The sequence below is a fragment of the Chionomys nivalis genome, chromosome 1 (assembly GCF_950005125.1).
Source record: "Chionomys nivalis chromosome 1, mChiNiv1.1, whole genome shotgun sequence".
In the NCBI taxonomy this organism is placed as follows: Eukaryota; Metazoa; Chordata; class Mammalia; order Rodentia; family Cricetidae; genus Chionomys; species Chionomys nivalis.
In genome coordinates this window covers 136,345,788-136,363,516 of record NC_080086.1, presented here as the reverse complement: position 1 = coordinate 136,363,516, position 17,729 = coordinate 136,345,788, and the positions used below count along the sequence as shown (strand labels likewise).

At 49.3% G+C, this 17,729-nt stretch overlaps 1 protein-coding gene across 2 annotated transcripts in view; it reads left to right on the top strand.

Annotated features, from left to right (window-relative positions):
• The window catches only part of Mapre3 (microtubule associated protein RP/EB family member 3), a 53,542-nt gene extending 36,056 nt beyond the window's left edge, over positions 1-17,486 (top strand). Inside the window, exons 2-7 of one of the 2 annotated variants that reach the window (XM_057782371.1) lie at positions 13,163-13,290; positions 13,917-14,062; positions 14,635-14,791; positions 15,991-16,145; positions 16,251-16,403; positions 16,561-17,486. In XM_057782371.1, coding sequence (XP_057638354.1) covers positions 13,170-13,290; positions 13,917-14,062; positions 14,635-14,791; positions 15,991-16,145; positions 16,251-16,403; positions 16,561-16,629 — 801 coding nt within the window. In that variant the 5' untranslated portion in view covers positions 13,163-13,169 and the 3' untranslated portion in view covers positions 16,630-17,486. Of the gene's footprint in view, positions 1-13,162; positions 13,291-13,916; positions 14,063-14,634; positions 14,837-15,990; positions 16,146-16,250; positions 16,404-16,560 lie in introns of both variants that reach the window. The other variant, XM_057782364.1, reaches the window with a different exon arrangement.
• The last annotated feature ends 243 nt before the right edge of the window (positions 17,487-17,729 follow it).

Sequence of the window (17,729 nt, the reverse complement as noted above, 5' to 3'; positions counted from 1 at the left end):
GGGCTCAGCCCTCATTTGGCCAGTAGATAATCATGAACATGGGGAAATGGCTTGAATCCAGAGCCTTCATTTCCTCATATGCAGAACTAAGTTGGTGATTAAAGCCTTTGGTGGAGAAATGCTCTGACTTCCGTGAGTGATGCTCCTAGTAGGTATTTCAGGGCCTGTGATAGGCCACAAGAGAGGCTCCAGGAAGGTAGGTGGGCTTTCTGAGACCTCACCAGTGTGCATCCTTAAGGTGGGATCTGTCTCCATCTGGGATTAATCCTGTAAGGTAGGCAGGGAGGATGGAGTGCTGGACAGAGAATCAAACAACACTGAATCCTAAGTTTGTTCTGGACAGCTTTATCCATGTAGGTGGATAGAAAGGCTGGAGGGTAAATGAGCAGTCTGTGCTCCGTCAAAAGGGCAAAGGGGTAAAACTGGAGGATTCTAAGGGGACACTAAATGGGGGAAGGAAGGATAAAACAGTGAAAGTGTCGAGCCACGGCCAGAGGAAACAATCAATTCATGAAATCCAGCATTTGAAGAAGGCCAAGAACTTAACACTGTCCTGGATTAGCACAGTAAGATTCAGATCAGAAGAGGTGTAGTTCTGCTTTTTGGTTTGGGGTTTGTGTGTGTGTGTGTGTGTGTGTGTGTGTGTGTGTGTGTGCACATGTGTGCCATGGTATATATGTAGAAATTAGAGGATAATTTGGAAGAGTTGGTTCTCTCCTTCCACCACGTGAGTCCCAGGGATTGAACTCAGGTCATCAGGCTTTGCTGCAAGCACCTTGACTCACTGAACCATGTTGGAAGCCCAGATGTAGTTTTAAAAGAACATAGAGTAATATGGTTTGTATGTGTCTGTGGAGACATGGACAGGCTTTGGGAGCATGGAGAGCCACAAAGGAGATGCCAGACCCAATAGGTCTCTGGAAATGGGAATGTTCTCCTCCCAACATGTCCCAGCTCCATTCCCTGTCCTTGGACCATCTGCAGTGGGCCAGCTATCTGTTCTCTGGACACGCTAGGGGGAGAGACGCTCCTGGAATGTGGCCAGATCCTTCTCTGAGTAACCTGGGGAACTGTGTTGTCTGCTGCTGAAGAAAAGGCTTCAGGCTGAGAGTCCCAAGGCTACTGTATGAGTAGCCAGATACCAAGTTGGTATTTCCTCTCTCCTTGTAGCCAACAGCACTTCCTTGGAGTAAACACATAAAAAGAACAGAGAACCATCTTTCTGAGCCCTCCTCTGCTGTCTGAACCCTGCCCTCTGATGATGCCTCTTTTACCACTCAGCAGCTGTTGCATATAGGCTTCTAGGCCCACTCTAACTGAAGAAAAAGAAGGGTACCTGGCTCCCAAGACACCTCTCTTCTTCCTGCCAAGATCCTTGGCAGCCAGGCAGCAGAGAAGCAAAATCCATGTCTGTCCCTGCCCTCTGCCTGCTCAGGACCCTGAGCCAGGAAAACGAGTTGAATATATTGATGATACTCAGAGTTGCTCAGCTGCCAAGGTGATGCAGTCTTCGGTCCTCACAGCAGTGCCTCCTTCTTCTCCTCAAACCAGCCCCACATTCAGTATTGTCACAAATCTGGTTCTTCAGTCATGAAAGCCGGACTTCCTCCCTGGGCTGTCCAGGAAGGAAGATGCTTTTCTTGCTGCACATATGTCGCGGCCCCCCTCGTCCAGCAAGGATGACGCGACCACCGGAGCTCTTCTCACTGCAGTTTTATTCAGGACCTTTTGACAATTGTAAAATCTCTCTCTCTCTCCCCCTCTCTCTCTTCTCCTCTCTCCCTGGGCAAACCTCTCCCAGCCCTTAAGTAGGCCTGGGCCGCCAACCTCAGATTGCCAGGTGGGCACTGCTCATAGGTCCACGCATATGCAAGCAGCTGACAGTCATTGCGTGATAATAGTATAAGTCAGGCTTTAGCCATAGGAGTTGATTATCACAGAGAGCACTCGCTTTCGGGATCGCGGAGGGCGGGAGCCAGCACCATCATGTGCGACTCCACGCAGCTCTCTACACATAGCCATCAGGTGTGACTCCACACGGCTCTCTACACACATATCCTCACTGCATCACATCCTCACTGTACCACATCCTCCCTGGACCACATCCTCCCTGCACCACATCCTCCCTGCACCGCATCCTCACTGCATTACATCCTCCCTGCACCATATCCTCCCTGCACCACATCCTCAATGCACCACATCCTCCACGGACCATATCCTCCCTGCACCGCATCCTCCCTGGACCACATCCTCCCTGCACTGCATCCTCACTACACTGCATCTTCCCTGCACCACATCCTCCCTTGACCACACCATCACTGCACCACATCCTCACTACACCACATCCTCACTACACCACATCCTCACTGCACCGCATCCTCCCTGGACCGCATCCTCCCTGGACCGCATCCTCCCTGGACCACATCTTCCCTGGATCACATCCTCCCTGAACCACATCCTCCCTGGACCACACCCTCACTGCACCACATCCTCCCTGCACCACATCCTCCCTGTACCGCATTCTCCCTGAACCACATTCTCATTGTATAACATTCTTTTGGGTTTGATGATGGGTTCATGTTGTAATATGAGCGGCGGGGCTGCGTCCCCGGCACCCAGCCACCCACATGGCTAGCTTATGCCCCGAAATAATTACACAGAAACTGTATTCTTTTGAACACTGCCTGGCCCATTAGTTCCAGCCTCTTATTGGCTAGCTCTTACATATTGATCTAACCCATTTCTAATATTCTGTGTAGTACCACGAGCTAGCTTACCAAGAAAGATCTTAACCTGCGTCTGTCTGGAGTGGGAGAATCATGGCAACTCACGACTTGGCTTCTTTCTCCCAGCATTCTCTTCTGTTTACTCCACCCACCTAAGGGTTGGCCTATCAAATGGGCCTAGGCAGTTTCTTTATTAATTAACCAATGAAAGCAACAGATTAATACAAGACCCACCTCCATCATTTCCCCTTTTTCTGTTTAAACAAAAAAGAAAGGCTTTCACTTTAACATAGTAAGATTACATATAGCAAAACAGTTATCAAGCAAGAATTACAGTTATAATATTTATATCTATTTTATCTTTATCATAACTAAGGAAAACTATAACTAACCATTCTTCAACTCCATCAAAGACTCCAGAAGGATATAATATTATCTAAGCAAACAAGAGATCCAAAATTCTAGAAATGACAGAGGCATCTTGCTGCCTGGACAGTCACCCAAAGTTCTTTTCTACTGTTGGGGCATCCATCTTCAGCCTTCAGGCCCATAGTATCCAGCAGACATTTTCATCAAGCAGGAAATTCCAAAGACAGTTCAATCACTTTTTGCTGTGTCCTGCAGAATGTCTCGCAGACTCTTTTATGAGTCAGGAACCCCGAAAAACCATCTCACCTTTAGGCAAGTTCAGCAGTCCTCTCTCTGCGGGTTCTCTGTGTCCAGTTTATGCAACAGTCCAGGCAAGAGCAGTTTCTTGCCCAAATGGCTATCAAACTCCTTAAGGAGCCTCTTCGGTGCCCATCTTCCTCTTGAAGTAGATTAGTGCTGCCGGGAGCAGACGTGTCTCATTATCATGAAAAGCCCTAAGTTATTAAAACATTAAATGCCATGTTCTGTAGTCTTTGAAAGATATGAAGAATGCCTATCTAAAATATATCTATGCACACCTTGAAAATCTAACTAACATGACTACAAGCTTGACTATTATTGATGATTATTCATTAACAACCTGTATTTCCTAATTATACATTACATTCTTAAATAAACTACACAATCAAAATACCTTAATAAAGATCAGAAATACATATAACAAAATTGACCTTAAATTTCTATCAATAAGGCAAAATTTATACCTATGCAAATTATTCATATCTATATCATATCCCCCTTTAAATGTAAAAGAACATTTATAAACAATATTTGGGAACATGGGCGCAGTTTTTTCTCTCCAAACTGCTTCCTGCTGAATGGGGGCACTGTATTCAGATCTTTCATGGTGTAACCTGTGTGTCAGGGTCATCTCAGTCGGCAGTTGAATGAAGTAATTTTCTGAAGGTGTTCACAGCAACCTTTCAGGAGGGCGTGGTCTATCATACCATATTGGGATAGACACAATCCACAGAATCTCATCCTCTGTGAAAACAAAAGAAGACCCTCTCCAAAGCATCATATCCTTAGACGCAAATTCTGAAGTCATGATACTTTTAGAACATACATGTAGTTTGGCAGACCACATAATGAAATGTCTCTCTGTACTTAGCTCCTTTATAGTCAAAAATTTTAAATAAAACACAATGTACATAATCCAGACTCTCTGTAAATTTTCCATTTTTACGTGGCTTATTTTTCTTTATTTCTTTTAATCTATAACTATCTGTACTCTGTCTCTTTAAAGACTTTATCCCCCTTTTTTAAGGGCATTAACTTTATTCTCTCTATATATTTTTTTTTTCTCTCTCAAGCCTACGTACATTCATCCAACAGTGTCTGAATCAGTTCTATTGTGAATCTGTAATTTTTTTACCATCCAGGAGCATTTCTTAAAATGTTAAGCACTTCTTAAAAACTTAAGTTGCACCATGTACAGATAATACAGTACCACCTGTGTCCTGCCCAGTTGAAACCTTAACTGCGCTGTTATTATGGTAATTATGGTAGTTCCTGCCTGAGACCAGCACAGTTCAGCATGGTGGAGCTGAGCCCTCCTGCCTCAGAGCCATTTGGTGCCGCTGAGCCACACACAGTTCCAGGCACACAGCAGTCCAAATTGCCATCAAGCAAGCCATAGCACTTTACTCCAAATGCTCCATTCAAAGACTCTTTCTCCCGCAGGAGCCAGACAGAGATCGCAATGGCGGCACAGCCCAGAAAGCCGGCATTTTAAAACAGCCAGTTTTTTCCTGTTGCTGAGTCAGGACAATTTCTTTGCCGCACACAACCCACAAACAGCAAAAAGCTGTCTTAAATTCTCTCTGTCCTTTTTAAGCCCTCTCAGGTTTTACGTGGAGTTCATTAGCACGTTGGGAGCTGCGGGGCTGTGTCCCCGGCACCCAGCCACCCACATGGCTAGCTTATGCCCCGAAATAATTACACAGAAACTGTATTCTTTTGAACACTGCCTGGCCCATTAGTTCCAGCCTCTTATTGGCTAGCTCTTACATATTGATCTAACCCATTTCTAATATTCTGTGTAGTACCACGAGCTGGCTTACCAGGAAAGATCTTAACCTGCGTCTGTCTGGAGTGGGAGAATCATGGCAACTCACGACTTGGCTTCTTTCTCCCAGCATTCTGTTCTGTTTACTCTACCCACCTAAGGGTTGGCCTATCAAATGGGCCTAGGCAGTTTCTTTATTAATTAACCAATGAAAGCAACAGATTAATACAAGACCCACCTCCATCAGGTTCATGGAGTTTTGTTGGCTTAAAATATGTTAATGGGGCTGGAGAAATGGCTCAGTGGTTAAGAGCATTTGCTGCTTCTACAAAGGATCCCAGTTCAGCTCTCAGAACTGGCATGGCAACTCACAACAGACTGGAACTCCAGTTCCAAGGAAACTGACACTGTCTTCTGGTCTCCCCTAGCACCAGGCATGCACATGGTGTACAGACTTACATGCAGGCAAAACATATCATCCACATAAAATTTTAAAAAAACCTTGTCTCAAAAAGTAAAAACGTGGCCTGGTGTGGTGATACACACCTCTAATGCATTTAGTCCCAGCACTCAGGAGGCAGAGGCAGGTAGATCTCTGAGTTCCAGGCCAACCAGTCTATAGAGCAAGTTCCAGGATAGCTGGGGCTACACAGAGAAACCCTGTCTTGGGGGTGGGGGAGATAGATATCCAGAGAAAAGCCTTTAAAAGAAATAGTTGTCTTTCTCCCTGCCCACTCAGATGGGCCTTACTAAAAGGGCTACTTTTGGCAATAAGAGCTATTTCTGCACGCCTAGCTCTCCCTTAGCCCTTTGAATTATGATCAGATAGAGCACACTCACTGTGACTCCCCCAAAGACACCATTTCCTTGGCAGTGACCAGCCCATGGAAACACCTGTATGAATTCAAATCCTGTTTGACAAGACAAGACCCATTACCCAGCACTGAGACCTCGGCAGGGCTCACAGCAGGGGAAGAACTCAGCTATTTAGGAATGTTGTGAGGATGGACTTCTGAAGAAGCCCTGGTCCCTGTGTGCCTCTGCCACCACCCAGATTTTTTGCTGGATCTACCAGAGTGGGTGCACATGTGTCCCCTGGTAAAACCCTTAAACCACTCACCTGCCCACCTCTGCTTTGACTGATGCAGGTTTTTGCCAGTGAACATCTCTGTGAGTCAGGTCTTGACTCAGCCATGAGAAGAAGGTGATTGGCTAGGCATGTCAGGGCTTTGTGACCCGCTGGCAGAACCCTGTGTCTCTGCCAGCCTCAGAGCCTCCATCCCTGCTGTCGCATATTGCCTCCACGTGTCCCAGGAATAGCATGAGTGTGTGAGCCAAACAGGGAAGGAAAAGCAATTCTGCAGTGTTTTCAGACAGGCGACTTCAGCCCCTGGGCCTGGCAGGAAGGGGTAGCCCAGGGACAATGGGCATAACCCCATATCAGGAGTGGAGATATTTTGGCAGGATCCACAGAGTTCTCTCCTCTCAGGTCTCACAAGCTCTGTTCCAGTTTTCCTTCAAGGTAGGATACCCTCTGAAAGCAGATATATGGAGCTGGGCCTGGTGGTGCACACCTTTGATTCCAGCACTTGGGAGGCAGAGGCAGGTGAATCTCCATAAGTTCAAAGCCAGCCTGATCTGCAAAGTGAGTTCCAGGCCAGCCAGGACTATATAGTGAGACCCTGTCTCAACAACAGCAACAAAAGGCTGCTATATGGGGAAACTTGGGAGGGGATCATATCAGACCCTGATGGCTATCCCAGGCAGAAGGGCGGAGAACAGGACAATGTTGAGGTATCTTCTGAACCACTTTTAGGATCCCTGAAACCTGACAGGAGTTGTGTGCCAGGTGCCCGCTCTGAATCAAGTGTTCTTGGACTCTTTGTCTTCTCAGTAATTTGTGACATTTAGCAATACTGGGCACCAGACTTTGTATGTGCTCGGTGCTCGGTACATAAGTAGTTCACTCGTAGTTCACTTAGCTCTCAATAGCGCCATCTGGTGGAGCCACCCATTTTATAAATATGGAAAAGTAAGGCCTAAAATATAATAGAACATGGAAGAGACAGGATTTGAACCTGAGTGGTTTGACTAGAGATCCAGGACTCTTTCAACAAAGGTTTTGGAGCTGACATGATATCAATCTCAAACTGTGGGGAGAAAAGCTATGTGAGTTTATAGCTGTGCTGAGCAGAGATGGTGACCTGGGACCTGCAGAGAATTCTAAACCTGAGGGAAAGGGATCTCTAGAGATTAGAGGAGATGGGAGCTCCCGAATTGTCTTTGAGACATGGGTAGAGGATGGATGTCCACTCAAGATTTAAAAAAAGCCAAAACAAAATGTAGTTAAGATGATGATAAGGCAATTAAACATTAGAATGTGAGACCTCAGGGGCCTTTAGACATACTGTCTGCAGTTTAGGAGCGGAAGTGCCAGCCAGGGAGACCAGGTATCTGAGAAGTACTGGGAATCTATAGAAACCCTTTAAAAGAATTATTTATTTGTGTGTGTGCATGTGCTACAGTCCATGTGTGGAAGTCGGGACAACCTCAGTTCTTTCTACCTTATGGGTCCCAGGGATTAGTAAAACTCATGTTATCAGGCATGGCAGCTGAGGTCTTTACCCACTGAACCATCTCACCAACCCTCTAGAAACCCTTCTGACTACGAGATATCAAAGGTTCTTCCTGGTAACCATTTTTCAAGGCCCCAACCAGCAGAATAAGCAGCAACTCCCCTCCTATCCAAAGCTGTGGGCCCCCAGACCCTGAGGATCCTGGCTCAGGCAATGACTTAGCAAAGTCACAGGATTATACATCCTTTCTGACTCTGGAGCTGGTAACAGGAGTCAAGGCCCTGGAAAGCAGGCTTTTCCCAAAACCACATCTTGATGTGACCCTCGAGTTTCTAGCTAACCTGGAAGGAAACATGCTACGGCCTAATCAGAGGATATTTCTCCAGACAGTCACCTTGTCACAAGAATGGTAGTAGAAAGATAAGGACATTAGAAGATCCGGCTGGTGTAGCCCCTGGGAGGCTTCCTGTCACCCTCTTCCGGGAGTTAAAAAGCTCTTGATGGCAAGTCTGTTACCATTACAAGGTATGGCAGAGGGTGACTCTGCTGCCGTTCAGGCAGCTGCTCCAATGGGAAGCAAACGTCTGGGCCAGTGCTTTATATGCCTTTGCCCCAGACACTGAGTGTTGGGCCTAATTCAGTCCTCAGCCCAAGGGGCCATCACACGCTGAATCAGTTGTTGAGTTAGTGGCTTTCGGAGAAATGAAGGCTAGAGTCATCCCACAATCTGAGTGTAAACTCTGCTTGGGCCACTCCAGCTGACCTGGCTCTGAGGGGACAGGCATCCCATTCACCCCCTTCCATGTTGTTACCAGATTTGGGGGGAACTTGGCCTTCTTTGGGGAAAGGGAAGCTCAGATCCAAGCTATTAGGGAGAAGGCCCTGACTGGGAGAGACAGTGCAAGGAAGGACCTGGGTGCCACCTGCTGGCGTGTCTGTGTCCATGCACAGGGCCAGACTCAGGACAGGAAAACTGAAAGAGGGCGCCCGTCTGCCCCTGTCCCCAAGCCTAACAAGGGGCCACAAGGCTGGCTTCTTCATGGCACTACAGGAGGTGTGTAGATCTCCACAGGACCCATCAGATGAACCCCCTGACCCAAGATGAACCCAGCCAGAGCAGAGAACGCCCCGCCTGCAAGAACCACTCTGCTTCTGGCTTTGGCTGCTCTCTCACAAAGGCCAGTGATGGGGGGTTGCATGATTGGTTACTTGGCCCTTAAAGGAGCTGGGAAGCATGGGAAATGCCCCTTCCCCCATCACGGGGCACTGACAGAATGGGAGGTTTCTGGCCAAGGAGGAGACCTGGACACAAGTAGTCACGTAACTGGTGACTCCTGAGAGCAGCTGTAGTCTAAACTCTAAGGAAACTAGAGATTTTTCTTGATACCAAGGAGGAGGGCACTAACATTTTCCCTCAAGAGCGGTGGCAAAAATAAATAAATCCTGCTGTCCCAGCCTATGCCATTGCCAAGATGATGACTGTGGTTCTCAGACCTGCTTACAGCAGGGTCACCTGGGGTTTAAAAAAATGTGAGATAGATGGATAGATAGATAGATAGATAGATAGATAGATAGATAGATAGATAGATAGATAGACTGACAGGTGGGTGGATGGGTAGATGGAGAGACAGATAGTATGCATATATAGTACAAACACACACACAGGCACATGCACACACATGTTTGGCTTCTCCTAGTGTGGAGCCTCTGGAATGCATGGAGTGGACCTAAACCTTCAGCAGGTCTGGTTCTATAGAATCAGAAGGCCTCTCTCAGGAAGGCCTCCCTCAGGCTAAAACCCTTTTGAAGGTCATAGACTGTAGAGTGAAGTATAGGACCATTGCCTTCGAAAGTCTTACCCATTACACAGAATAAAATCCCTTATTTGACTCAAGAATTCCCAGGGCAAAACTAAGAACAAGAACCACCCCACAAGCCTAGACCCTTTTAGTCCTGCCCCAGAGTGTCAGCAGACTAGAGCTCAGGGGCCGCCTGGAGAAATGAGTCCATATGGGAGAGGCTCATTTTGACAGCTACCAGAACAACGTGTGCCCACTGCACCCAGCCAAGCAGACACACCCATTTGGTCCACCTCTCTCTGAATTACATGCCTTCCTTGACTTCCTGTCATGCTTTTGTTTTGCCACACATTGTGGCGTTTGATTTGACTGTTTATCTCCTGAACGTGGGGCAGGTTTTCAACCCCCACAGTCCATAACATATGAGATAAAATGTCATCCTTGACTCTTTCCCATTCTGCCTCTTGAAAGGCTTAGAATCCACCCACGCTGTTCACCACCCTGCTTGTACTTCGGAGGACTCCCCTAGAGGCTCAGAAGCCATGACTCCAGCCTCCACCTTCCACCAATGTGGTTAGGCCATTACTGCTCACCAAGTGCTAGCAGGGAATCCAGAGGTAAATCACACAGCCTGGCCCTGAGGAACTCGGTCAAGTAGTAGGGGCAGACACACTGATGCTTTTGCGAGTGCAAGGACGCCATTGTTAGCTTTGCTCAGGATGCCATAGTGAAATTCTCTGTGGAGAATGCTGGCACCAGACCCAAGGAGTGGAGCTGGGGACCCAAGTCAGAAAGTGACAGCAGACACTGAGAAGGGGTGTGAAAGGTGTCACCCATCCCTTCAGCAGCTTCCCTGAGTGGCAGACCATGTTTCCAGGCCCTTCCTGCCTTGGGGAGCCAGGCATAGAAACATGACTAGTGGTGAGTTTGAGGGTCAGGCACAGGGCAGCAAGTTCAGACTCAGTCAAAATTATCCTGGGAAACCTTTTAAATTGTCAGATCCTGAGTCCTTAGAAAGTTCCAAGATGATAATTTTTGTTTTTCTTGGCTTTTGAGCCCCACTTGGTCTCCCTTTCCCCCAGAGAGTGAAGGAAAGGGCTTATTTGAAACAGAGAAGAACTAGGAGTAAATAACAGGATTTTTCTTTAGTGGTTTTTATGCTGAAGGAAAGGTTCATTTAAGTTAAAGACTCATGTCATAGGCTCCACTAGACAGCGGTGGTGAGGGCCAGGGACAAGGCAGCCCACACAAAGCTGAGTGAGCCCTGTTCTACCGCCGGACTTGTCACATCTGCCTGGCCTAGCGTGAGCGGCTTGATCAAAGTTGGGTTCGGATGGAGCAGGTCTAGCTAGGTCTGCCTGTCAAGAGTGTGTCTCCAGGTCTAGCTAGGTCTGCCCATCAAGAGTGTGTCTCCAGGTTGATGTGGAGGAGGGACGCTACCATGTCTCGTGCCACCACCTCTGGTTTTTCATGCAGATCAAACTCAGGGCTTCATGCGTGCTAGACATCCCACCAACTGAGCTACATCTTTAGCTCTGGAAATATTTTAGTGGGACCCCCTTCCTACCATTTGTGCTACTCCTAAAGAGACCCTGTCTCTCTGCCTAACCTCCAAATTCTTCCAGCTAGGAGCCAGAGGTAGCTCTCTCCTCAGCCTGCCTTTGGCAGTCTGTCCCCAGTCCCGAAGTCCATTCATTTACTCCCCCAGTGGTTTACAACATGTCATCCCTGGTCTCACAGCACTGGGCTATGTGGACACCGTCTCATTAGAAATGATAGTCCTTGTACATCTCTGTGTATCAAGTTGGGGTACTTGTGGGAGGGGATGGCTGCCTGCAGGGCGCTAGGAATTGGGGCCATATTGTCTTCCTTAACAAAGACACTGCACATTAAATCTAGAAAAATAGCCAGGGATGATGACCTTTAATCCTAACACTTGAGAGGCAGAGGCAGGTGAATTTCTGTGAGTTCGAGGCCAACCTGGTCAATAGAGCAAGTTCCAATACAGTCAGGGCTACACAGAGAAACCCTGTCTCAGAAAACAAATGAACTAACAAAAAAACCTGGAAACATATTTTTTATTCCAGAAATAGGAGCTCTTCAGTTCTTAGGGCACATCGTGCTTTTATCTCACTTGTTTCTCTGTTTCTAATAAAGACCAAGGGATAGGAACTTGTTCCCACTTTTCTTGGCAACGACCAAGCGCAACTGATTCCTGACTTCTGCTCAGGGTGGTAGGTAGCGAGGGGCTCACGCCTGCCTCCTGGATTGGCCTGAATGCCTCTGCTCAGTGCCATCAGTAGGAGTGGGGAATATTTTGGCCCAGGGTGGCAAAATAAAATAAACCTTCAGAAATCCTCAGTGGTCGTTGCAAAGCATCCTAGCCTGTGAATATCGAGCCCAGATGTTTTCAACATTGCCGCGGCTAAACAGTTCAAGTTTGCCAAGCGAACGCATGCCTGGGCGCCTTATTTACCACTGTTGGCTTGAAGTTGGGGTGTGGGTGTCCAGGCCTGCTGTTAAATAAATTCAGGGGTGTTGGAATGGATGTGGGAGAAGGGATGGTGGCCGGAAGGCTTTGTGGGAGGTACCCGGTAGCTGTAGCTGCCAGAAACTATGAGAAAAGTCGGAGGGAGGGAAGAGCCTGGACCATTGAGGAGGGGGAGCTGAGGAATGAGACATACTGGAAGATGGCAGAAGAGAGGGTTGGTGGGCTAGCAGAACTCACAGGTTTATAACAAGACTGATTCAAGGCTGGTGTTTATAGTCTCTGCAGTTGTAAATACCGAAGATGTTTTATGAGACAGTTCTGGACAAATGGGACTTAGTTGCTTTTGGGTGGGTCATCTAGCAGACCGCTGGCCACAGGAATGGGGATGCAGAGGCAGAGGAGAAGCAATGGCTAGTTGGCTTTAGAACAGAAATCTGATCAGGTTACTGTCTGTTTAAAACCTTCCAGTGACTTCCAGTTGACTAAATAGAATTTCCCCAGGGGTAAACAAAACCCTTCCAGATCTGTCCCTGCTAATCTCACTGCATCATGCCTCAACACAGAAACCTATGCCCCAGGCCTGCTTAGCAACTCAGAGCTCTTGAAATGAGTCATGCCTTTGTTCTTGCCAGTTCTCGGGCTACTGGGCCCCTTCACCCCATTACTTGGTCTGCCCAGAAAATCTCTTCCCATCTCTGCTCTGAGCCTTCACAACCCTGACAAGCCAAAGAGATCTCTCTCTCTCTCTCTCTCTCTCTCTCTCTCTCTCTCTCTCTCTCTCTCTCTCTCACACACACACACACACACGCATTCACATACACATATACACACATGCACACACACACACACCTTTTTATTTTTTATTTTTTGCCATTCTTGATCTTCATGTGTTCATCAACTGCTCTTCTCTCTGTGCTGAGGTTTTCCTGTCTCCTGAAGGTAGAAACTTAGTAACTTTGTATCATTCACCAGCTCCTGGAGAGAGCCTAGGTATAAAAGACACTAGTTAACTTGTCTAAGGAATCAACTTAAGCCCATTTATTCTCTATGGTGTAAAGAGAGTGCTCCTTGCGTCCCCAGGGCTCCACCAGGCTGGGGAGAGCTCAAAGCCAACATCTCTTCTTTCTTTACAGCTGGGGTATGGCCGTCAATGTGTACTCCACATCTGTGACCAGCGAGAATCTGAGTCGCCATGATATGCTCGCGTGGGTCAATGACTCCCTGCACCTCAACTATACCAAGATCGAACAGCTCTGTTCGGGTAGGTGACCTATGGGAAAGGCTCATATGACTGTAACTAACGTGAAGATGAAGAGCAGGGAGATTACGTGATACTCAGAGTCGGAATCAGAAAACTGAGGCTGCAAAAGTGGAGAGCTGATGGGGCATTCCTGGGTGACCAGAGCCAGGACAGACAGGGAAGCCACCATTTAACAGCATGGAGGTCCCATGGGGCCACTCTGAGTCCAACTCTGTTCTCTGCTGCAGCCCTTGTAGGTGCCAGTTTTCCCATCCAGTCAAAGAGCCATCCTCTGTCTCTGTCAGGTGGCTATAGGGCACTCCTACTTACTGAAGTGCTTGGAATGGCACCAGTACATGGTTTGGATCAGTATGGGGCTGGGCAGGTAGCTCAGTGGTACAGTGCCTGTCCCATATTTGCAGGGCCCTGGGTTCAATCCTTAGCACCACCACCAGATAAATACATAACTGGTGATCATGGATAGATGTTCTTGTAAAGCCAAGGAGAATTTAACCACATCTAACATCCCAGATGGACAAGCCCTAGCTGCAGGACAAAGGGAGAGGGACCAGGCTTTGGGAAGTAGAGCAGCAGGGGCCCGGGTGGTGGGGGAGGCCCCTTCATCAGTCATGCCTCTCTCCTCACAGGGGCAGCTTACTGCCAGTTCATGGACATGCTCTTCCCTGGCTGTGTACACTTGAGGAAGGTCAAGTTTCAGGCCAAACTAGAACACGAATACATCCACAACTTCAAGGTGTTGCAAGCAGCCTTCAAGAAGATGGGTGTCGATAAAGTAGGTGTCTGTACCCTTGGGGTCCATGAGGAGCGGTGTAGCCCTGGGGAAGAAGATGACCCACCAGCCAGGGTGACAAGGGCTACTTGGTTTATTCCACCACATGTCTTTATACCCTGAACCCTAAAAAGAATGCTGTCCACCCAGCTCAAGTCACAGTTGAATGCACCCGCCCAGACCCCACCGAGACAGCACCTCCTTCCCTTTCTCCTCATGGGCCCGCCTACTCCAGATGTTAAGGCTCTGAGTACGACCCCTGCCATATCTCTTCAGAGGCCCACAACATGCTAGCTGGCTATGCTGCCCGTATGGACCCTGAGCTTCCAGTCCACCTGCGGGCAGCAGGGTCACCTCCCACACAATTTTTCCTGTGCTTGTAGGAAAGGAATGTCCCTGAGTTCCTCCCTGGTGGGGCCTGCCAGCCTGCTTGTCCTCTCTGGTGCCATGGGAGGGGGTACAGATGGAGAAGGTAGACAATGCTGTGGCCTAGGGCTGGCTTTCCTGTGCTCACAGTGGAAGGCCGTCCTCCACAGCAGCTGCCTAAAATGATGTGCTTCTGTGGTCTATTTCAGATCATTCCTGTAGAGAAACTAGTGAAAGGAAAGTTCCAAGATAATTTTGAGTTTATTCAATGGTTTAAGAAATTCTTTGACGCAAACTATGACGGGAAGGACTATAACCCTCTGCTGGCGCGGCAGGGCCAGGACGTAGCGCCTCCTCCTAACCCAGGTGATCAGATCTTCAACAAATCCAAGAAACTCATTGGCACAGCAGGTAACATGCCCAAGCTGATGGAGGGAGTTTGGGGGGCTGGGCCGGCAGGGCTATCCAGCCAGGAGTGCCCCCTGGGCTACCGGCCCAGCCCTGCCAGCCTGGAGGAGACTGTTATCACGGAGTTCAGATGACATCACCTGCTGCTTACCTAGATGGGGAGTCCCATTTTGGGGTGAGAGGGCTCCAAAAGTTGTCCTGAGAGAGGAGCCACCTGCACCAGGTATGGTGGTAGCAGCTTGCTGAGACCCAGGACACTTTGTCGAATAACATGAGCTAGCTTGTTTGCCTCAAGCTGGGTGGGGCCTGGCTCCACTGTCCAGAGCCATCAGACTGAGCTCCCGGAGCCCGGACCCAAGCCCCTTGTGTATCCCTGTCCACTGGATACCCGAAAGCAGGTTCCAAAATCCCATAGCCCAGAGATTCCTTTCCAGAAATGAAACCTTGCTGGGCTGCTGGGAGCAGCAACAGAACCAATGAGGCCTGTGGTGACAGCAAGTGTGTGGCAAGAAAGAGGGGAGCAGCTCCCAGCCGCATCTGACCCGTCATAGCAGAGCCACCTCCTCCGTTTGCGCTGCTGTCCTGCCTGGGCCTGGCCCACCCAACTGCTTGCTTTGCACTAGAAGCAGCTGCTGTCTAGGGAGGTGCCAGTTGCTTAGAGCAAGTAGCCACAGCATGCAGGCTGTGCTAGGGAGGAGCCTGCGTCCTCCACCACTGTGCGATACCGGTCCAGCCCAGCAGGGGGAAATGGAGCCCAAACTGAAAGGGAGCTGAAGGGGTGGGGCTGAGATTCACTGAAGGTGGCTTTGGCTTCTGCTGGGACAGACTGCATCAGCAGCTCTCTTGGGTCTCATCTGTCAGTATAGAGCCAACCAACTCCACTTCATCAAATTCACCATCCAAGTGTCCTGCATCCCGCCCTCAGGCCAGCTCTCCTCAGGTCCCAATACCCAGATCACCTTTCCTTTAGCTTCCTGTGGCACTCTCGCTCCCAGGCTTGCCAAAGGGCTGTGCAGTGGCTGTAGTGTCACATGTGGCTGAGGCTGGAGGCCTAGATGTAGCTGCTCTTCTGAGGGAGAGTGCCTGTCTGTTGCATGGTCCTCCTACCGGGGTCTCATGGGCTGTGCCGTGTCGTCTGACTCTTGTCCTCTGGACAGTTCCGCAGAGGACGTCCCCCACAGGCCCCAAGAACATGCAGACCTCTGGCCGACTCAGCAATGTGGCCCCACCCTGCATCCTTCGGAAGAATCCCCCATCAGCCCGAAATGGTGGTCATGAGGCTGATGCCCAGATTCTTGAGCTCAACCAACAGGTGAGTGGATAGGAAAGGGGAGTTGACCCTGGGGACAGGAGGAAGGCAGGCAGAAGCGTCAGAGGCAGGACCATCTGGCATAAATACTTCTTCCTGCCTAAGCAGCTGCTGGACTTGAAGCTGACGGTGGATGGGCTGGAGAAAGAACGAGACTTCTATTTCAGCAAACTGCGTGACATCGAGCTGATCTGCCAGGAACACGAAAGTGAAAACAGCCCTGTCATCGCGGGCATCATCGGCATTCTCTACGCCACTGAGGTGAGCCCTCTCCTCACCCCTCCCACTACTCTACCAAGATTGGAAAGCAGGCTAGACCTCTGAACCTGGGGCCACTTGGCCCTGTCTCTAGACTGTGTGTGGAACCTGAGCCCTCAGCCTGGGCAGCTGGCTCACTGTTCTCTCTCCTCCTCTCCAGGAGGGATTTGCACCCCCTGAGGATGATGAAATTGAAGAACACCAACAGGAAGACCAGGACGAGTACTGAGGGCAGCACCAGCCCTGACTGACTGTGGCTTCCCTGCCTCCCATGCCCACCCCACATTATAAGTCCTTTCCTACAGCCAGTCAGCCAACCGGGTGCTTTGTGTCAGTGCCGCAGCACTGGGGAGCTGGGCAAATGGGGTTCGGGAGGTTGGGGCTGGTAAGAGGATGAGGCTCTATCTGGGTCCCTCAAGTGGCACTGGCCCAGGGGACGTCCAGGACCCCTGTCCACTCCCCACTCCTATTTATTTCCGTTGTCTCCATGCTGTGTTGGCCCAACACTTCCCAGGGTGCTGCTGTCACCCACCAGCCAGCCCCCTGCTCCCCGACAGCCAGCAGCTGTATATTTGACAAAGGCATTGGTATATTTTTACTTACTGGATTGTCCTTGCACTTTACTGCTCTTCTTCAGGGCTGACAGCAGGGCTCGGGGCAGTCTTCCTGGATTGGCTCCCCTTCCCTATAGCCGAGACTGGGCAGGGCTCACCAATTCTTATTTATTTTGTCTTCTGACTTCTCTCTCAGTAGTTGAGGGAAAGGCTGGTATGAGGAAGGGGGTAGGGGGTTGAGGAGGCAGTGCTGTGAGTCCAAGGATCAGGGAGAGAGAAGGGAGCATGCAAGGGATAGAAATGACCTCCTGGCCCTGGGCTCACCCACCCAAGGCCCCTGCCTCAGCACCGAAGCCCAGCACTGCCCCAAGGCTTCCTAGCCACTCCCTCCTGCAGCCTGGTTATACCACACAGACTCTGCCTGGCCCCCATTTTCTGTCTGTCCCCCATTCTCCCACCTCCCCATCTTTGCCCCCTGGGCACTAGCCTGCATATGTGTTCACTTTTATTTAAATAAATTTGTGTGGTAAAAGTCCTTGCCATGTTTCCCTCAACCGAGCCATAGCCAGATATCAGGGCACATCCCCTTCTGTCCTCCTCTCTCCTGAGGGACAGCCATGCAGCACAGCTCACATTATCAGAAGCCACCACTGTCACTGGGCTCTGACCTGCACCCAGCTCCCAAGGCTGCTAACTGCTCTTGAGGCAGGTTTTATGTGACTTTTTCAGGGAGATGTAAGATTGCCTCCTAGAATGGGTTGGCACCAATAGGCCT